Source organism: Nasonia vitripennis (genome assembly GCF_009193385.2).
Source record: "Nasonia vitripennis strain AsymCx chromosome 4 unlocalized genomic scaffold, Nvit_psr_1.1 chr4_random0009, whole genome shotgun sequence".
In the NCBI taxonomy this organism is placed as follows: domain Eukaryota; kingdom Metazoa; phylum Arthropoda; class Insecta; order Hymenoptera; family Pteromalidae; genus Nasonia; species Nasonia vitripennis.
Window position 1 is genome coordinate 1,553,817 of NW_022279645.1, and position 23,048 is coordinate 1,576,864.

Consider the following 23,048-nt stretch of genomic DNA (forward strand, 5'->3'; position numbering starts at 1 on the left):
ATTGGCAAAATAGCTCATTTGCCAATTTGGAGCGCCGAGAGCATACTTTCAGACAGAGGAACCAGTTTCTTGTCGAACATAGTTGAATCTCTACTAAAGTTATTTAAAATAAACCATTAAACAACTTCAGGTCACAACTCAAACAAATGGATCACTAGAAAGAAGTCACGCTCCGCTCATAGAATTCATCAGAATATATTCTGAGAAATATGATGATTGGGACCATCTGACACCATTTTCCACCTTCACGTATAATACTAGCATACACGCGGCAACCAATTTTTCCCCTTTCGAACTGGTTTATGGGAGGGTAGCGCGTTTTCCCTTAAGAATACCATCCGATGAAAAATTAAAAACCTATAATGTTTACATGCGAGATCTAGTACTAAGATTGGAGGAGATGAAATTTTTAGCAGGCGAAACCCAAATAGCTAACAAAGTCAAAACAAAAACGAGGTATGACAAGAAGGTTAGAGCGTTTAAGGGCAAAGTGGGTGGATATGCTAGGCTAATTAACGAACCCCGAGTCAGTAAGTTTGACGCATATGGAAACAAACCCTTAAAAATCATTGAATTTATTGGTAGGAAAAATGTAATTTTAGAATATCCTAATAGCAAAAGAATTAGAAAACACATTGATAAATTAAAGCACGTAGAGGATAACTCTGATACCAATTCTGATTCATTAACCGCATATAAATGTAAATAAATTGTAAATAATATATTTATAAAATTAAATTTTATCAACTGTCACTAACTTATATCTAAATTTGCAGGATGAATAAATTAAATAAAATTTTGATCATAATTTTTAATACAATAATAATGACCCAAAGTCAACCCACATATCAAATAGACCCATTGGACCCGAATCCTGTCATCTACTTCGAGAGAGTGGACGTCATGAGGACAAAAAGAGCTGACTGGAAAATTCAAATCTACATCGACGTAGATGAATTCATGCAGACACATGCACCATTGGAGTCATACAAGGCCGTCTACAATAGCTGTTTGACGATAATCGAAGAGACCAAATGCAAACATGCATTAGGACTAGATCTCATAAAGTTGAAGGACCAAACCTTGAAAGAAGTGCAAAAGCAAAGAAACCATTAAAACAATGACACACCAATCGTATCCAACAGTGAGAAACCCCAGAAGCATTCGAGTGAAAAGAATAGCACCCCTAGGAATAATAGGCTCAATAAGCAAAAGTTTATTCGGTCTAGTCACCTCTGATGACGTGGACAACATCAACAAGAACATAGACACGTTATTTCAGGACCAAACGAAAATCGTGCACATAATGGACCAAAATGCGCACATAGTCTCAGCGCAATTTGAAGAACTATATAATATAACCAAAAACCACCAGAAAGTGCTCCAAGGATTCGAAGCAAGCTTAACCAAAACAGTAAACAAAATGTTAAAAGAAGACGATGGACTAAAACATCTAATAGAAATAACCGTGTACGTGAGACGCCTAAAATCAACACTGGACCACTTAATAAAAAACAACGAGAAGGTCTTAAAAGTACTCAGATACCTGAAAGAACGAAAGATCCATCCGGAACTTATAACAACAAGCATGCTACATCAAATTATGACGGACGTAAAAAGAACCAGCGAAAATCTGGACTTTGCCATACCCACAGAACACTTGAGAATAGAAGAAATAATTAAAATATCGAAAATTGACGCGATTCATCAAAACGGAAGAACCATTGCCGTGATAAATGTGTCACTTGTGGACAGAGAACCATATCAGATTTACAAACTACATTAGGTGGCAGTGCCACAAAACGAGCAAAATCAAACAACGGAGATAGTGTTCGTGGAACCATCGCACAAATATCTGGCAGTAAATTCTAATCAAGAAAAATACGTAAAATTCAATGCAGAACCTACAATCACATATACCAAAACGCATTATGCCCTCATATGCCCAATACTTGGTCCACTTGAGAGCACACCGACATCAAAGGACTGTGAAGTAACAATGCTATTGAACCCCAACACGGCAGCACTAAAAACTTGTGACATAAGATATGGAACCAGTGCAAAAACCCAATGGAAATATTTAGAAAATGACCAATCATGGCTATACTCAGTTGTCAAACCAGAACAAATACGAATTTAATGCACGAACCAAGGAGACACAAAAACAAAACTGGAGAAAGCCGGAATAATATGACTCTCACCAACGTGCGTTGGGAGGACCACAGACAGCATGATATTTGGACAAGAAACCAAATCCAGTCGAACCACATATTTGTATAAGCTCGAAATTGATCTAAAAATACATGACATGTACCCCATTCTCAATGAAAAGGACCAGAATCTTGATCACAATGCACACCAAGGCATTGACATAATTGCACCTAAATCTGATTTTAATCAAGCCAAACCCTTAAAACAAATAATAGAAAAATTAAGTGAATTGAAAGACCACAAAAGGCGAGAATATAAAACAAATACACTCTTATATAGTAGTCTAACTTTCCAACTGGTAATGATAGTAAGCATCATAGCATTAATAAAGGGAATGAAATGCGGAAAGATGATACCCTGCCCAAAATTAAATAAACAATCATATAAAATACCCCAAACTAAATAACCCAATCGCGATAACCCCATAATTGAAACAAACCTAACAGAGACCCCTAGTACTTCTAAATCAAAATGCAATAAATTACGTGAATCCAAATCATTCATAATAGAAACCCAATTTAAAAATGAAGCAGAATGCGATTATTGGCATACCCCTGTACATAAGCCAAGCATTAATAGTACATTCCCTAACATCCAAACACAAAAAAATCTATATTTACAGAAAGTGGGAAGATGACGACGTCAACCACAAGCGTATCAATATTCTGCGGCATGCAAGTACCAGTTTGGACCGTTGTGCGAGAATTTGAACAAGTTGGGAAACCACGGTGCATTTTTACCGAAAAACACCGAACAGACCCCGGAAGCAAAAAAATCAATATAACTTATGATACAATAATGGAAACCATGCGAGCCAGAGACTTGAAAACCATACTCATAAGAGTAAATAAGTTCAGAAGACCAGCTAGAGCAGTACCAGTACCGATAAGAAGGACCCTACCCAATGAGAACATCCCTATACCAGCAAAAAGAAACCGTTCAGTCCAAAGCGAAGTACGAGTAGTAACCAACACGCAGCAAACAAGAGAAATGACTAAAAATAGGCTATTTTGCATTTTACCCTGGCAAGGCATCGACAAAGAAAAAGATGAGGCCTTTTTCCAGCACTTTGCGAAGTTTGGAAAAATGGTATATTATGAGACCATACGAGACAAAAAGGGACGTTTATCATACGGATACGTTCAATATTTTGAAGAATCTGACGCAGAAAGAGCAAGGAAAAATTGTGACCCAATATACAAGGCAACCTTTGCTGAACCTAGAAAGTGAAAACAGAGCGAAAATGGAACAAATGCAAAATTCCACCCGTATTGCAAGAAAGATATCGACATAAGTCTGTATGAATTGCATGACCAAATTTGCAAGAAACAATCTAAATGGACCAGTTGCGAGAACCTCACGGCAACTTCTTCCACCGGAACAGTAACTCCTCAGCATGTTCCCATGCTAACTAAAATCAGAAAGGAGGTTAAGCCGGAAATAATTCAACAAAAAGTACCAACGATAAGCAACATCGTAGAACCAAAGCTACCAAAACTATCAAAGTTACCAGAGATGTCAACACCAAGTGACACCATAGAAGTCGAAGCAGAACGAGACATCACCATGAATCAGGAGAAACGTTTAATTTTTTAACTGGGCCCAACTAATTCTTATTTCATAACCCGTGTTGAAAATAAAAACACCCCTAAAAATGTTTTAGAAAAGATGGATGTAGATGAAAAATCTAAAGAATAAAATAAAAATAAAACCCCATTGCAATCAAAAACATTTCTCCTTTATCATGAACCTGACTAACAAACTAACCGCACACACACACACAGACACACAAACACAATACACGCGTTAAACAAACACAAAAATAGAAAGGGGAACATTAATGATGACAATATGTGAGTCACAAATAGCCATATTAAGCTGAAATGTCCCCGTTAATTCTATCCACAAAGGTTTTAAAAAAATTAAAACCTTACCAAACCCAAGTATCAGAGTATAATTGAGAAAATGGGATAAAACAAGGGTTTAGATAAAAATCTACAGGGTAGAATAGAACCGATAAAAGCCATACCTAATCATAACAAAGAGGGTCTAGGTGCAACAGCCCTAGACTATTATGAGGATCACCAAAACATCGGATTCATCACCGAGCAGCAACAATCATGGAAGAACCAGGAGAAGTCATGAAAGCAAATAAAATAAATGAAAAATCCATAACAATAGTCATAAGGGGAAACCCAGCACACATAGAAGCAGATCTAAAACAGTTTGGACCATGCGATATTAAAAAAATATACACGGACCATCAAGGACTTACCATCTCTATCAGCATATGCGCTGGCAATCACATATCAGATCTCAATACACAACAAGAAAGCTATAGAGTACGCAACAGGCCTAATAAAAAAAAACCGACAACACAACTGCAAAGGACCAACCAAGATTGGACATCCCTACATCCATGGTACCAGCTACAGAAATGGCACCACAACTGGTCTTCCCATTTTTGCCACCCGCATTACAACCACCATTATTCGCAACACCGACAACAACACCATTATCGGCTAAACCGGAAACAAAACCAAGCGAGAAACCTGTACCTATGCCACCACTAATTACCGGACCATTCGACGATACAGCGGGACTGCGCTTCTGTGCCCAAATACCGTTGGACATGAAATTTGAAGAATTTACGAGAATTTTTGGCACATTTGGACCATTGTACCATATAACTTTCGTGTTGCACAAAAATCAAGAGCCAGGCACACCATTGCGCAAGTACCTCGCCTTCGTGCAATACTTTGAAAAAGAACACGCGAAGAAGGCAATCGACCACTACATCGAGAGATTCAAACAGAGATGGGCGACGCCGAGACACGTCAAAAAGCAAGATACACAATACAGGAAAAGGCACCACATCTGCGGAAATCTCGCTGACCACAGAAACAAATTGGACCATGAGTTTGTGTGCAAAATACAGAACGGAGAAAAGTTGGAGCTACATAAAAAATGCGGACAATACTTTCAGTACAAGCACATAGACACCCATGCAAGAGAATGCAAAGGGATTCAAAAAAAAAACCCATAGAAGAAGAGAGGTCCACGCAAAACGACCAGCATCAAGCAACGGACAGAGAAGAATCCGCATCACCTGACGTAATAATAATAGAAGAGATAGACCTGGAAGAGCTATCACAAGGACATGGCGAAACAAACCCAACAACAACAACAATGGACCAAAGCCTCGACACAGTCAATGGACCACAATCAACACTATGGTTCGAGGAAAATCAAGACCAAGTCAAAGAAGAAGAAGACGACAAAATGAGTCTTTATAGTTATGCGCAACTGTCACAATAAATGTTTTTTTCTTTTTTTTCTCTCTTTCCTCAATCTTCTATAAAAATTTACATTATATTTTATTGTAAAATGGTACCAAAAATAGGGGGACCCAAAGAAATAAATAACATATTTTTATATTTTTATACCATCCACCAACACCAACCACCCACCCGAACATAAAAACAAAACATTTAGGACCAACAGAAGTCTCGTCAAAGGTGTTTCTCTAATCAAAATCCCACCAATGAAACACACCAAGTGTGTATTCAAGCTAAACAATCATAGGCTAAAGATTAAAGAACCATGAGCGAAAGCATCAACATATGATATAACACACATAGATCAGCAATAGCTCACAAGGTATCAACAATATCACATAAAGGGTAGAGAAACAGCAGTTGACTGAAGACCAGTGTAAATAATGAAAAACAAAAAAATAATTATAATAATAATAATAATAATAGCGGTCAAAAGAAAATTAAAAACCCTGATCCCTCCTAATTAGTCGAATCGTTCTGACAAAAATTTCTTTTTCTTTTATTCAATCACAACAAACACAAATTCTTCCACTTACGGGACCACGTACCACAAATTGACGGTATCACGATTGTTTCTCGGGGACGAGAAACGTTCTCTAGGGGGGGAGGATGTTACGTGACAACTTTCCCGATCTCGCATTTGAAATAATAATTTCAAAAGTAAGATCGAGAAAGTTCCACACGTAAAAAGGGTACAGCGAGACTCAAGGCCACAAAAGTATCAAGTGGCTAAGAATCTCGCTGACCTAAAAAACTTCCCCGCCGAACGGCTAGAGTCACACGTGCGGAGCTGCGTTGTAGTTTTGGTGCGTAGCTAGTTGCCAGGCCCCGTAAGGCCTAATGAGTGCAACAAGCACCGACATTGTAGCGCGGCTGAGGGGAAGTAAGCCGGCGGCAGCGTGGGAGGTCCGGAACCTCTTCCGAGCGCTTTCGAACCACGCTGCTCTCCACTCCGTGATCGGGCGACGAAGCCGGCGGACCATATAGAGTTTTTCTTCAGATCAGATTTATTTGTTAGAGTAGAGATAGAGAAGAAAGATCAATTTTTCCTATTTGTTGGTTTGAGAGTTTCATAAATCATTTTGACGAAAGATTTGTAAAAGATAAAATAGAGAGGAGAATATACAATTATTTGGACCACAACTTTGCCAATTTAAATCATTCCAAACCATTCAACCCGAATTCCAATAAAGCACAAAGGTAGAGATTTCAGAAAGAAGAGCAATCAAACCGACGACAAATACAAGTTATAATACAAGGTAAGAAATAAATATTCAGTAGTTCAATAAACACTCGCGACAAAAGGAGAGAATAAAAGAATCGATCGTGGGAGCGAAACGCATGACGTGACCATTCATGCTTTTTGCTCGATAGCTGTATAGTTGTCTGTGCACATCAGACTCGTTAAAATAAATAATATTTTCGAGGGAGATTTATCTAAAATATATACTATTTACTAGTACAAATTTAGATTATAAATATCAATCTAAACTTCAAAAATATTTTAGATCTTTTTAATTTTTACCTTGAAGTATACGTGTAAACTTTACAAAGTTATAAATCTAACATATCTTTAGGTAAAAGTAGCATAGAATTTTAAGGCTTACTACAGCACAAATAGCTCAGGCAGTAAGATAATGGATTATGAATTTGAGGATCAGGGTTCAATCCTCGGTTAGGACAAAGTTTTTTTTTCATTTTTTTGTGGTCAGTTTATTTGAATCAGCAACAAATCTATTCTTCATAATTGTTTAGTAAAAATAAAATAATTTAATTTATTTTAATTTAAACGAATACTTTATGAATGATTTCTGACGTGATTTTGAAGGTGATTCATCACGTGAAAAATCACGTCAAATAGTCCCGTGATAAATCACGTGATAGATCGTGTGATAAATTACTTGATTTTTCTCGCTAGGAATAGTAATGAAAAGATCTGGTTTAATATACTTTTAAAATATTGTCATTGAATCTAAAAAGTTTTGTTGTAACGATCGTGGACTTTCTGAAAATGTTGAAGGTAATATTACCATTTATCCAATTTTTACGTTGTCATCGTTACTTTTATTTCTTAAGAGATCTATGACACTTTTGTATAAATCTGTCATTAATTAGTGTTGATTGTCATTTAAAATAAAATAATCGTGAACCATCAAGTTTTACCTAAACATCAGCAATGTATTGTTGAGTTAATTTTCCTAAATTTAAGGATTAAACTCGTTACTACTGCTGAATTTATGACAATAACATTGTAGCATTGAAATATTGTTTTTATCATTTTTATTATTCATATTGGGCATCCATCCAAAACCTCTATTAGGATACATAAGTGGATATGACATGGAATCTACATGTTCACTAATGTACGGTATATTAGTAGGTGCTCTATGTTTTGAATATATACATACATCTCGATCTTCTGGTGGTTGACCATTTTCACCTACAAATACCACAGCTACTTCATCACATTTAGCTGCTTTATATCTACGTTTATCATGATTAGAATTGCGTGTTAAATACATTATGATTTCTTTACTATTAAACTCAACGTTGTTGTTTTTTAAACGATTTTGTTCTTCCATTTCGACTTCGTGCATCATTTTGTATGATTTAGCGTACATGTTTACTTGTCGAAAAAAATTATCTCATTCCTTTAATAGCATTAAGGGGTCCAGCCTGGGTTAAATCCTGCAAAAAAAACAACAAAATATTCGTCCGATAAACATTTTTTCTTTGCACGTAAATTAAAAAACTAAAAAAATCTACTGAAAATATTTACAATATACACTCTTTCTACCAAAAAATATCATATACAGGTGAGTCATTTTAATCTTTAATCTCAATTATCTCGTTGGCAAAGCATGCTAGCGAAAAAAGTTTCGGGTAAAAGTTTTAGGATTTTTCCCTGGCTATCTGATGATGACCTTGACAATGTCATTGAGCGTGACCTTCAGGGTCATTTGAAGGTCAAGTCGATTTTTTCAAATAGAAACCCCTACTTTTGGCACCAGAAATGGAAAGAGCGGGAAATTTTACGTTTGAATATGACCTTGCCTTGACCTTGAATTCAATGGTCAAGGTCATTGGTCATGCCGATAACAGTACAACTGGTTAGCTGAACTCGAATGCATTCAAGGAGAAAATGTTACCCACAAAAGTTTTCAGTTTTCTCCTCGGCTGACGAATGGTCATCTTGACCCTGTCGTTAAACAGGATCTTCAAGGGCATTTCAAGGTCAAGTTGATTTTTTGAAATGGAAACCCCTACTTTTAGCCCCATAAATGAAAAGTGACATGCGTTCAAAAATGAAAAAATTTTCAATATTTTCTAAAATTTTCGTAATTTTTTCAGTTTTCAAAAATTTTCAAAGTCATTCCATTATTTTGTATTAGTGTCAATTTTCAAAATTCTTGATGTAGTTAAGTCATTCCATTATTTTGTATTAGTGTCAATTTTTGAGAGTGAACTACTCTTAACAGTTATGTAGATAGCAAATTAGTGCAGAAAAGCTTAATCGTGTTTTTTACTTCTTGTAAATCGATAATTATTATTGAAAAAAATCTGTTTCCCTGTTTACTGGTCTGTAACAAATTATTTTGATTTTGATCATGGCTGATTATGGTCCCAACGAAATCGTTGATATGATCATGATTTTGGGAGAAAGTCGAAATAATTATGCAGCAGCTGCCAGACTTTATGCTGAACGCTATCCCAATAGGAGACACCCAAGTAATGTTACTATTCAAACCTTAACTCAGAGAGCTCGAAATGGAGCTTTTGTTCGTCAACGCCGTCATCATGAATACGACGAAAACGATCCTCGTGTTATTACCATTCTAGCGATTATTCATCTTGATCCTCACATTAGTACTCGACAAATAGAAAGAGAAATAGGTATACCTCAATCAACAGCATCCCGAATATTGAGAGCGAGAAGATATCATCCTTATCACATAACATTAACACAACAGTTAACTCCAAATGATATGATTTTGCGAGTACGTTTTTGTCGATTGGCAATACGAATGATTCAACAAGATCAAGACTTTTTCAGGCACGTTCTTTTTTCAGATGAATCAACATTCAGAAACACTGGAGAATTGAATAGACATAATTGCCATTATTGGTCAGATGAAAATCCTCATTGGTTCAGGCCCATAGACAATCAACACCGCTGGAGTGTTATGGTCTGGTGTGGAATCATCAATGGCTATTTGATTGGTCCTTATTTCTTTGAAGAGAACGTGAATGGGGTAAACTTTTTGAGATTACTTCGAGACATTTTACCTGAATTACTAGAAAATGTAGATCTAGCCACAAGGCTAAGAATGTGGATCCAATTAGATGGAGCACCACCACATTATGCACGCATTGTTCGTGATTATTTAAACATCCGCTACAATGGCAGGTGGATTGGGCGAGGTGGCCCAGTTGCCTGGCCCCCTCGTTCACCTGATTTAACCCCTCCCGATTTTTACTTATGGGGATATCTTAAGAATGTTGTTTATGCTCAACGGTCAACAACGCGAGATAATATGATCGAACGCATTCGTACAGCTTGTGCAGCAATCCCTCGAGATGTTCTACTTAGAACCATAAGACAATTCAGAGCTCGACTTGATCTTTGCATCTAACAAAACGGCGGTAATTTCGAACAATTAATCAATGGTTAACTCCAGTTAACATTCCATAAAAATACCAAAAAAATAACTATAAGGAAAAAACAAATAAAAAAAAAATACAAAAAAAAATAAAACAAAAAACAAAAAATGGGATGCTAAATCCTTTTGACAACCTCCTCGATGGTGCATCCTGGGTTCGGCTGATGTCAAAGGTAATTTCCGCACAAAAGATGATTTGTTTCCAAAATCACATGTTCGAACGTAAAATTTCCCGCTCTTTCCATTTCTGGTGCCAAAAGTAGGGGTTTCTATTTGAAAAAATCGACTTGACCTTTAAATGACCTTGAAGGTCATGCTCATTGACATTGTCAAGGTCATCATCAGATAGCCAGGAAAAAATCCTAAAACTTTTACCCGAAACTTTTTTCGCTGGCATGCTTTGCCAACGAGATAATTGAGATTAAAGATTAAAATGACTCACCCTGTATATACCATACAAAATCACTGAGAAAAATTTATGACATTTTACTATATAAATAAGTGTTTTTAGTCTCTTGCCACGGCTTTTTGAAAGATCTGGACCGTCTTCTTAACTCTACCCGGGCTTAAAATGTACTTTAAACATGCCCCGTCCGACCTAATGAAAGACATCTCTAAAAAAGAATAACTAAATGTTGTTAGCAACAAGTACAGTGTGAAAAATATTAATTTTTTAACGTATGGATAATAATATTTAATTAATATTTTTTAGGAATGCCTTTCATTAGGTCTGAGGGGGCATGTTTAAGGTACACTTTAAGCCCGGGTAGCGTAAAGAAGACGGTCCAGATCTTTCACAAAGCCGTGGCAAGTGACTAAAAACACTTATTTATATAGTAAAATGTCATGAATTTTTCTCAGTGATTTTGTATTATATATATATATATATATATATATATATATATATATATATATATATATATATATTATTTCTCGGTATAAATAGTGTATAGTGTAAATATTTACAGTAGATATTTTTTTTTTAATTTACGTGAAAAGAAAAATCTTTATCGGACGAAAATTTTTTTTGTAGGATTTAACCCAGGCTGGACACCTTAAAGAAAATGACACATTAGTTTTTAATCGTGATTGCGAGGCGATTTCATTGTCAATGATGTATAGTTGCCCATATCTTCTGGCTTCGTTTTCGTCTGAATGTAAGGTATAAATATTGGGGAAAATTTGACCACTTATTCGAATAACTTGAGGGCCTTTCCCGAAAAGAGCGTCAAATCTAGCTTCAAAACTTGCGAACACGGAAAAACTGGTCCATTACAGAATATGAGGACGAAAATATCGATCGTCATAGTCTATGGTGGAGTCACTTGATTTCCTTAAATAAGTCTCCTTAGTGCGTGACGACATAGATGTCACCACATTTCGTGGGGATTGGCACTGTTTTTCGTTGTGACTGGCGCGTGTTTTTCGACGACTGAAAAGCACGCACAACGAACTACGTGCACAGCGGTCAACAGGTTTGTGTAGACGCCACCTCAAAGTCTTCGCGTGTTTGCGGTTTCCGAGATTGTTATTACATAAAATGTAATATTTAACATTATAGATATAAATATTATAGTTATTGTGACGACAATGAATTTCGTAGAAGAGTTGAAAACTTCGGGCTTTGATTTCCTTATTGATATATTTAAGTGTAAGTATTATAACCCATAAATATAAAATTGTAAGCAACAATGATATGATAACGAGAATCCCATGTGTGTGATAGATTATAAAAATAATATTGAGTATATTGCGACTAGACATAAGTTGTAATCTTATATTTGTGTGTAAACAATGATAAAAACTTTAATAAATAAAAATAAATTTAAAATAATTGTTAATTAATTTTTTTATAGTTAAGTATACAAGTGTAGTAATTTATAACCGCGTATAGCAATCTTTGTACGGTGTATAATATAATGCACGCGCTTTATATGCGCGTGCATTATATTATACGAGGAACTTCATCATAGAATGAAGTGACTGCCTGTCACCTCGATTTGTGGTGACAGCCGTAACGGATTAAGGTCACTACCACGCCATCTTATGGTGTTTGTCCGCTACGTTTGAAGGTGACTCGATGTCACCGTACTCTATAGTGGACCAGTTTTTCCGTGAAGGCAAGTGCATTATTATATTGTCTAATGTTATTTAAAAAGTGTTTACTTTCGTCAGTATTGCCAGAAACTAATTCTTTTAAACGTCAAGGATAAGTGATATTATCAGATAATACAACGTTTTCTCTACTGCAACAATTAAAAAACTTCTTATCGCATAATATTTCAAATTTGAAATGTATTTAGTATTACAGAATTCAAATATTTCACTCATGCTACCTAAATCATTCTCCATAATTGCTGATCCAATTTTGTTATTGAAAATTTATTGAACTTTTAATAGCGTAACATTTTAATTTTTTGTAGTTATTATTATAATCATATTACTTTTTAATTTTCTTCAGAGCTATAAATATAAATATATACATCTAATCAACTGAGTGACGTTAGGAGCGAGGTGACCCTGCTACACGCTAAACCCTAAAGTACAAAAATCGACGTAAAAAAGTACGAATATCGCAATTTGTACTTAAGAAAAGTTGAGATTGTTAAATTTGAACCTTAAAATTTCTAAAAGAGAGATTTTGTACTTTTCAAAAGATCAAATTATTGATTTTAAACTTTGTCAAAGTACAGACTGCTGATTTTGTACTTTAAAATTTCTGGCGACTATTTAAAAAGTTGAAAAGTGGGATTTTGTACTTTTGCCAAAGAACAAATTATTGATTTTAATCTTTGTCAAAGTACAGACTACTCTTTTTGTACTTTAAAATTTTTTGCGACTATTTCAAAAGTTCAAAAGAGTAATTTTGTACTTGTGTGACCTTTTCAAAGCACTCGCTTATAACTATTATACATAATTCATCATAAATAAATAGAAGACATGTTATAATAAGAGAATAATTTTTTTTCTTTTGTCAAATGAACTTTATATAGTAACTTTATAGTAAGAAATTTCAATGTCGCCCCTTTTACGCTAGACGTTAAGGATTAAGACTTCTAAAATTACGGAAAATTGAAGGACAAAACAGATCAGACTTAAGATTTTTGGGGTCGCTCAACACGAATCTGCTATCGAAATTGTAAAATATATTGTTTAAACATTTTTTTTTAATAAATTGTTGCAAAATTCATATTTCTTAAACGGTCAAGTCCGAAATAGCAAGGTATATGGAGTTTTTGGGGTCGCTGAACACGAATTTGATACCAGATTTGCAAAATTATTTGTTTCAACAATTTGGTTTATGCAAATTATTGCAAAATTAATTTTTTCACAAAAATTAGTGTTCTACTAGGGGTTTTCGACATCACTGATTTCGAAACTGATATCAGATTCTGGAAATTATTTGTTTAAACAGTGTTATTTATGCAAATTAATGTAATATTAATTATTTGATAAAAAGGAGTCTACTGTTAGGGATTTTCAAAGTGCCTGATGACAAATCTGGTATCAGATTAGAAAAAAAACTAAAATGCATAAACCTATTAACCCCGACCTCCTCATATTTAATCATTTATTTAAGCTACTCCTTGGCATATCGAAGGAAGGTGAGCAAGAGCGAGAAATAAACCTAAAACCAAAGCTTTCAAACTTACTTACCCCACGCACAGTAAGTTTCATAATAAAATACGTGGCACATCGAAGGAAGGCGAAGCTCGTCAAGCTGTAAATCTAAAACTAAATCTTCAAAATCAACTTACCCCACGCGCAGCGAGTTTGATAATAAAATACGGGGCACATCAGAGGAAGGCGAGCGAAAGGAGAAAAAATTGAAACCGGAAGCGCCCCAAACCAAAGCTTCAGAACCATCTTACCCCACACGCAGCGAGTTTGATAATAGAATACGTGGCACATTAAAGGAAGGCTAGCAAATCGATAATAAATCTAAAACCAAAATGCGCAAACCCATTAACCCTATGCTGTCCAAATTATTAATTTATTCAAACAAAACCTTCCAGCACATCGGAGGAAAGCGAGCAAGTGCGAGAATTATATCAAGTATATAAACTTTTAAACCCACCTATACTACGCACTGCGAGTTTACGTACTTGGCACAGCGGAGGAAGGCGGGCGAGAGGGATGATTAAATATATAACTAAAATCTACGTACCCCTCGCTCTGCGAGTTTCCGTTCTCGGCACAGCGAAGGAAGGCGAGAAAGTGTGAGAATTATATCAAATACATAAACTCTCAAACCCACCTACCCCTTGCACTGCGAGTTTCCGTACTCGGCACAGCGGAAGAAGGCGAACAAGTGGGAGGATTATACAAAAAACATAAACTCTCAAAAATGCATGTATATTTTTTTTCAGCAAAGAAGCAGAGATTATAAGTTTATATTTATAAATAAATAAAACCCAGAAGTATGTCTCCGTGTTATTCAGGAGCACTGAAAATTATACTTTTGCGGAATATTTTCTATACATTTTTAATTTATGTATTTATATATTTATACGGAACAATGAGGTAGAGGCGTTTTAGTTATAATAGCAAAACACGCTTCTGCAGACATTCGTTCGATGCTCACTATTTATAACCTTCATCATTTCATTTTTCCCGTAATAATCGCAGTAGATACGGCAATGAGCATTATAGTATATTATGACACTGTTGAGAGAGATGTTTTTCTACCTTGCTCGAGGTTTTTCGAGGCGAAAATCGAGCAAGGTAGAAAAACACCTCCCACAACAGTCTCATACGATATTTGATAGCACGTAGAAAAACATTGAAACCCGAAGCGCCCCAAACCCACCTACCCTACGTGCAGCAAGTTCAATAATAAAGTACGTGGCACATTAAAGGAAGGCGATCAAAGCGATAATAAATCTAAAACCAAAATGCGCGAACCCATTAATCCTATGCTGTCCAAATTATTAATTTATTTATTGCTGTTTCGGACTTGACCGTTTAAGAAATATGAATTTTGCAACAATTTATTAAAAAAAAATGTTTAAACAATATATTTTACAATTTCGATAGCAGATTCGTGTTGAGCGACCCCAAAAATCTTAAGTCTGATCTGTTTTGTCCTTCAATTTTCCGTAATTTTAGAAGTCTTAATCCTTAACGTCTAGCGTAAAAGGGGCGACATTGAAATTTCTTACTATAAAGTTACTATATAAAGTTCATTTGACAAAAGAAAAAAAATTATTCTCTTATTGTAACATGTCTTCTATTTATTTATGATGAATTATGTATAATAGTTATAAGCGAGTGCTTTGAAAAGGTCACACAAGTACAAAATCCCACTTTTCAACTTTTTAAATAGTCGCCAGAAATTTTAAAGTACAAAATCAGCAGTCTGTACTTTGACAAAGTTTAAAATCAATAATTTGATCTTTTGAAAAGTACAAAATCTCTCTTTTAGAAATTTTAAGGTACAAATTTTACAATCTCAACTTTTCTTAAGTACAAATTGCGATATTCGGACTCTTTTACGTCGATTTTTGTACTTTAGGGTTTAGCGTGTACAAGACTAGATTAGTAGCCAGGGGCTGTGCACAAGTATATGGATTTGATGTAAAAGAAACATACTCACCTGTACCATCCCAATATGGTCTGCAAGCTTCATAGATGGAATAAAACAGAGTGGCAGAGTGTGGAACATAAAATTGGATGGATTCTCATGCAATTAGGCCTATAAAAATACATATGATCCTTGTATGCACACCCTGACCAAAGGCTGTGAAAGAATAATGGTAGCTGTGTTCGTGGACGACCTGCTGTTATTTGCAAGCCCGAAGCAAATAATAACCCAAGACATCACCGAGGGTCTGGAGAAGCATCTCGCTTTGAGAGATCTGGGTGATGTTAAACGCTGTCTAAATGTCAATATAACCAGGGATAGACGCAGGGGAGTCATTTTCATGGATCAGATTGATAGTATTATCCGCATCCTAAAAGATTACAACATGGAAGGATGTAATCCGTGCAACACCCTGACGGAACCAGGATCAGTCTTAATAGCAGACACGTCTCAAAAATCACAGGCAGAGCTGGAGTCACTAAGTAAGATCCCTTACCAAAATATGGTCGGATACTTAATGTATTTGCTTTAGATGACAAGACCCGACTTGAATTACACCGTTAGCACAATGAGCAGGTTCAATACTTCCTATGGAGCAAAACATTGCAGAGTCCTCAAGAAGACCTTGCGATATCCTGCTAAAAAAAGTTAATAGAAGTTGATAGAAATCAATAAGACTTTTTATTGACTTTGAGTCTAACTTTTAATACCACTTTTTGCATTAGAACTTGATAAAACGTGATAACATTGATATACGTATATCGATATAAATATAATATATCAACTTCTATTAACTTTTTTTAGCAGGGTACTTACAGGAGACTAAGGATTACTGCTTATGCTTTTCAAGGGATGGCAACCATCTACAAGGGTACTGCGATGCCACTTGGATGTGTGATTTAACGGATGTTAAGTCAGTAACAAGATACATATTTATTCTACAGGGAGGTACTTAGGTAAACAAAAAACACCAGCAACTTCTAGTATGGTAGCAGAATATCAGGCAATGTCCTATGCCACTATGGAAGCTCTATGGCTTGGAGACCTGGTGATGGAACTCGGAATCCAAGGAGATGGACCCATTGAGTTGATATGTATGCAATAACAAGGATGCAGTAGATCTGGGTGTAAATGCCAATTTTTCGACTACAAAACATATTTGTGCAAAGTAACACTTTATACAAAATAGTGTAGACAATAAGGAGATCACAATAAAGCACGTCTCAACTGAATGTATGGTATCTGACCCATTCACCAAGCAAGTACCGGTTCCAAAGATGTGTAAGTTCCTGTTAAGTGTCGGACTGATAAATAAGCAAACATAAATCTATGTAATTTTGAAAATGAATTTATTGGTCTCAACAAACAATAAATAATATTAGCTTCCTTAACTGTTTTTTTTAGAATAATTAAGTAGCGTTTTTCTTTTTAATGTTAAGACTCGTATAATGAATTTTGTTGTTGTTTTTTTTAAGTACTGTATGTAAATGTAATAGATCAAATTTTACTGAATTCGTATGCAAAGGTATGAGTGGTGAACTTAATATAAATTTGTTGAGTCAAAAACATAAAAAGTGTGTATTTTAATTTTCTTTTATCAATATGTAAAATATGCTGCAAAACGTGGTTTTTTGTATTTGGCTTTTTTATATTTAAGAATTAAGTATTTTTTCATAAATGTATTTGAACAAGGGGGCATTTGTATTTGTATAAGCTTGCGAATGTTCTAAATACATTATATAATTGTACGTGTATATGTGTATGAGTGTATAGTGCTGCGATCGCTACAGCTTAGTAGCTTAGTGTTATAGATTTCAAATGTAGTCAGTTGCTATTCGCACCTGACCGACACAGGTACCGTAAATAAAAGGATTAGTTGATGTGTGTGTATGTGCCAAATCTATCTTCTTTTACCTACCATAATTTCCCTCAAGATAATATTTTATGTTTTTACTATAGTGGTAGTACCACCAACTGGGACTTGGACATCAAAATATTTGCATGTCAAAATTAATTGCAGATCAAAAAACACGAGACATTAACTTTTAATAAAAATTGAGGAGTCTTATAGTGCTATCATCCAGATGATTCATTGGAAAATAGATATAAAAAAATACTTTAGAGCAAATTTTTCTAATTTTGATCAAAAGACTATATACAAGATATTAAATGAGATCTCGTCTGAAACTTCAAGTAGAGTTTTACTTAAATTTTATCAGCTAGTAATTTAAAAAATAAGCTTTTAATGGTTTTAGTACACTTATTTTTCAAAGTATCATCTGAATGGAAGCACAAATAAGACAAGCCAACTTTTATTTCAGAGTATTCCCAACCAATGGTGCTAGTCGAATTTGGTGCCTTTGAACCATTAACCATAACAATTGGTGCACCAGTAACAATTATTCATATAAATTAATCAAAAAAATTTGACCTGATTAACTATAAAAAGTTTTATGTAGATGCTGCTTTGACTCATTTTTTGAGGTTAGATGTGCGTTTTTTGTTTTTAATAATTAAATTTTTAGTTTTTATAAGTAAGCGATATCTTATGATGTATTTCAAGTACCTTGGATCTTCATTATATATTTGTCTGTACTACAAGTTTTTTTAAGAATATAGCCCGTGTTAATCTGCAAAAAATTAAAATATTAATATTTCAATCTACAGGTACCCTAGATTTTCGAAAATCAATGCAGATGCTTTTAAAGCATATGGAAACCTGGGTATAAGATTTCATAATTGTCTCAGAATGTTTTTCTTTATCTACAATTAATTCTGACTTGCAAAAAATATGCATAAGATTCTCATGTGAGATCTCACATCCGATCTCATTAGAGATTTTGTAGTAGGATTATTATTTACCATTAACCCTGCTAAAATATAACTTGAAAATCAAAGCAGATAATTCATGCAGATCATGTTATTTGCACAGGGAAGACATCAATTAAAAAGAATATTAATGCAAACATGGAGATGTATTATAAAAATTATTTTAGCTATCAGTTATTGGGTTTGTCGCACTATATCCGTACATTGGTATTAGATTTTTTATAATTTATTTGATAATACATGATAAGTTTACAAAAATCTTACCTTATACATGAGACTGTAAACAGTACATAGTGAATACTTATAACCTGTAACTAATGAGCATTAGCTATTTCTCTTTTATAATCATAATCAATATACTATTTTTATTTTATTTCAGCTTTTCAGCTCAGAGAATAGCTAGTTCCTAAATATTTTCAAATGACAAATGACTTTTAATCATATTGATACTACCCTATTGAAAATTTTTCGCAAGATCTGAGATAAGATTCTACAAACGGTCTTATGTAAGATCTGGTACAAGATCTTACACGAGATCTTTTCATTGATTTTTAACCATGAACCTACATAAGGTCTCACATAAGATCTCATATAAGATCTTACGCTCATAGTAAAAAAATTATCTTTATCCAATATCCATTTAAGATCTTATGCAAGATCGTGTACAAGTTTTTACATAAGATATTAAGTGAGATCTTTTATAAATCTTCATGTAAAAACTTATGATTCACTTGAAAAGAAACTGTTACGTTGATGATTAACTTAAGATTTTGCATAAGATCTTATGCAATAAATAAGATCTTGAGTAAATTATCAAAAAAATAGTTTTCTTGTATAAGATCTTATGTGACACCAAAAGAAAAACCTATTTTTATGAAAAAAAATAGTTTTTTAAGTGAAACATAAGTTTTTACGTAAGAACATAAGATTTTACATAAGATCTTATGTTAGAGCCATGGAGGAAGAGAGAAGGAGAAGCAACTCCATAGGCCGCGGCGAGCAAAAGCAGGTCGCAGTTTTCGCCAGAGATCGAGCCGTAACCTCACTGGTTATAGCGCCATCCGACGGGCGGAAGACAGAAGCTTCCCTATTTTTCTGTTACCGACTGCCGCAATTCGCTGGGATAATAGTTTTGCATGTGCGGCTATTGCTAGGGATGTTAGAAACAATTAATATTGATAAATAATTGAATGTAAATTATAAATAAACAAATTATAAAGATTGTGTATGATGGCTATTTTATAAAGTGCATGGCTGTTGAAAAAACGACAAGGGGTTGTAGGTTTCATCAGTAAGAACTATATATTTTGTTTTGTAATTTCTATTCCCGGCTTACATATAAATTATAATATTATTTAACAATTAAAAAAAAACTACTCAGTTGACAAGTCACTTTTTTGACGGTAATTTTTTTGTTCCTGATTTTCTTGTATTGGAATGAGTAATTTTATTATTATTATTTCGTTTTCTTGGCTTTTTTTCTTTAATTCGCTCATCGTGATTTTCAAGCACAATTTCGTCTCCCCTCTGTTTATTTGATACGTTGACTAGATTGGATAATTTACGATTCTCTTTTGATTTTTCTTTTTCAATATTGTCATTTTTGTTTGCTTGTTTCGTTATAAAAAACATGCGCGTGGTTAAAAAGAAAGAAACTATTTTATGAGTGAAACTCATTTGATGTTCTTCGCATCCAAGCAAGGGAAGAGGAATTTCCAAGTTCTCGAGAGCATCAGTAATTTTAAAAATAGTATCCGCGCTAACTTCTCCCGTATTCATCACTTGCAACGTCGCTCGTTCCAAAATTGATATTAATTTAAACAATTTTTCGGATGGTTTAATTAAGTAACCACGACTTCGCATTTCGATGAGTTTATAATATTCTGGAGAAGTGTCATTTGCACCCAAACGTAATGATGACAAACATTCTTCGCAGCTGACAGATTAATTTTTTTTTAGTTTTCATTGCAGCAAATCGACTTGCTCTTCGAGCGACAAATCCAGCGATATATGTGGGGGCTCCCGCCGACCACCACCGGAGCCACCGACGGAAACAGCGCCTGGTCCCCAGGCCCGACTTCACTTAAGCAGTCGCGCTTTCCGGCCACCACCGCTCCGCGGCGCCCCCTCCGAGCCGCCACGATAGGTGGCGATCAGGCGACGCGGCGGGGCTCGAGCGCCATGTTAGAACAAGAGAACGCTCTGGTGCTTCGAACGAGCGACACGCATCAGAGCTTATAAGAGAGAGAGAGTTTGAGCTGAATAAAGAGTCTTATATTTTATTAAATTGACTTCGCATTTATTACGACACCCTATCGAGCCGGCGAGTTATCTGCGAACCTGGAGAATCCCGATTCGCACCCGTTTCTAAATATATGCCAATATATAATCTGATATTGTACAATGAAAATAATCGTGATCATCTAAGTGAAGAGATGCATCGCAAATTTTGTCAACGTTTAATCCCTTATCCAAAATTGTATCAAGCTGATCGTTCCACTGCTGTTTTCGTTCATCAATCTTCGGAATGTCTTTAATACCATAACAAGTACGCCAATGAGATCACTGCCGGTAACGTTTGATCCTTTTGGAGGTTTAATTAAAGAATATGTCGATACGAGCTTGTACATTTGAAGAAAGATTGCTGAATCGGGATGATCATTGCATCCACTGGAAATATAAATATTTCTTAGAAATAAAATTGGTTAAGTCTCGCTGTCATCAAATATTTAAAATTACATTCGCTAACGAGATAGTTGCAAATTTCGAGAGCACCTTTTAACGAAACTTTTAAGCCGTAGCACGTTTGTTCAGTGATGAATTCAAAATTATCTTTTTTATCTTTGGCTTCTGCTTCCCATTCTTCTAAAAATTGCAGGAAACTTTCTATGCTCTGTAAAATTAAAATGATGATATCAATGTCTATATGTCCGTATACGTTCGTGTCTATGTATGTATGCACAAAGCGTGTGTGACGATTACGGAAGCCCTACATAAAACTTGTAAGCTAGCGAACTTACGAGCCGATACTGCCAAAACTAGTGCAGGCGTGCGTATATACATACATAAAACACAAATTGTAAAGCTCACTATAGTCGTCGGCAGCATCGGTTCGTAAGCTCGCAAGCTTTTTACGAATTGGAGCTGGTTCTCATACTCAGAGATTACGATAAAAAAATCGCACTTTTTGAGCTTGCGCGCGTTCACGTCTTACGAGCGTATGATGCAAAAATAATTAAATATGAGCGATATAAAAAGCACATACCTTCCACATGGCGTTTCCGGGCTTTAATGCATTTGCTGGTGTTCTACAATTCATCGCTGTAATCAAAGATTTTACTCTACTGCAGAACTTTATAGTTCCGTCGCAATCACGTAAATTCGGATGTTCATCTCTCAAGATAGTCATTGCCTCAGCAACACCAAAAAACTAAAAAAAGAATAAGATAGTTAAGAACTGCGAGTGGTTACAAACAATGAAAATTTTGTTTTATCACTTGAAAAGCTAAAGCAACGTTCATGTTTTTATAAAACTGTGGTTTGATGTGCTATTCGGTTAACTTATAATTAATTGACATGCTATATGCTGATGGATCTTGAATATCGAGTAGAGCATACCAATGATTCAGTGACACGAATCCATCTGGTGTCTACGCAACATACACGATAGAAGTCATAAATATACGTAGTCAGATATTAATATTATTGCATTTACACATTCATTTTTTATTTTTATTTATACTATACCCAAATACGATCATATCTTTCATGTTTCGAAAAAGCGTTTCGTAAACATTTAATTAAATGCGGGAAATCCGAAAAAACCACAATCGTCGATTTGGATCTACAATGTGCTCGACACTAACGTTTTTTCCGTTTACTCCAAACTTCTCCCACATATTCATAATCCAGCCCTTTCAGCAAGAATGATTGCCTCCGTCATTATTTGATGTAGCACTGTGCCATTTGCGCTCCCTTTACTCAGAAAATATCCTAAGGTTTGCACCCATTTACCCTTGAAAGGTTGAAACATCATAACCAGAGCATGATCCCCTTTAACAGATTTTTGATGCTCCGGTGTATATTTCCCAAGATCCGTAAAACCTTCAACTATCAGGTTTTGACGATTAAATGCAACTGTTTTTGACAGCTTCATTTCATCGACAAGAAGTAAACCTATAAAAAAATTAATTGTGGATTAAGTAAATAAGTCAATCGACATATAATTCAGAAAAACTTCGATCATAGCTTACCGTGAACATCGCTATCTTTCATACTGGATGTTTTGGCTTTTAGTAATTTAAATGTGCTTTCATTAAATCCATAAGCTTCTTTAATATGTTTTAGATAGCGGTTCAACGTTTCGCAACTTGGCAAACATAATATGTTGTGTGTTCGAAGATGATTATATGTTTTACGGCTCTT

At 35.0% G+C, this 23,048-nt stretch overlaps 2 protein-coding genes across 49 annotated transcripts in view; both read right to left on the minus strand.

Annotated features, from left to right (window-relative positions):
- Positions 1–19,665, minus strand: part of LOC103317042 (BRISC and BRCA1-A complex member 2) — a 226,437-nt gene extending 206,772 nt beyond the window's left edge. For 5 of the 48 annotated variants that reach the window (XR_004345303.1, XM_032602067.1, XM_031930138.2 and 2 more), the window contains exon 1: positions 18,888–19,293. The gene's annotated coding sequence lies outside the window, so the exon portion shown is untranslated. Of the gene's footprint in view, positions 1–7,957; positions 7,978–18,887 lie in introns of those variants that run through there. The other 43 variants (XM_031930163.2, XM_031930151.2, XM_032602064.1 and 40 more) reach the window with 32 other exon arrangements.
- Positions 19,666–19,974: 309 nt separating this feature from the next.
- Positions 19,975–22,790, minus strand: LOC116417382. The gene is made up of 2 exons (XM_031930173.1): positions 21,889–22,790; positions 19,975–21,516 (listed from the first exon to the last, which is right to left on the minus strand). The coding sequence occupies exons 1-2, from the start codon at positions 22,030–22,032 to the stop codon at positions 21,313–21,315; spliced, it is 348 nt and encodes a 115-aa protein (XP_031786033.1). The 5' UTR covers positions 22,033–22,790; the 3' UTR covers positions 19,975–21,312.
- Positions 22,791–23,048: the final 258 nt, after the last annotated feature.

Coding starts and splice junctions, on each gene's coding strand:
- LOC116417382 (XM_031930173.1), bottom strand. CDS start 22,032: ATGACTATCTTGAGAGATGAACATCCGAATTTACGTGATTGCGACGGA. Junction 21,517..21,888: donor CCGGAAACGCCATGTGGAAG/GTATGTGCTTTT, acceptor TTAATTTTACAG/AGCATAGAAAGTTTCCTGCA.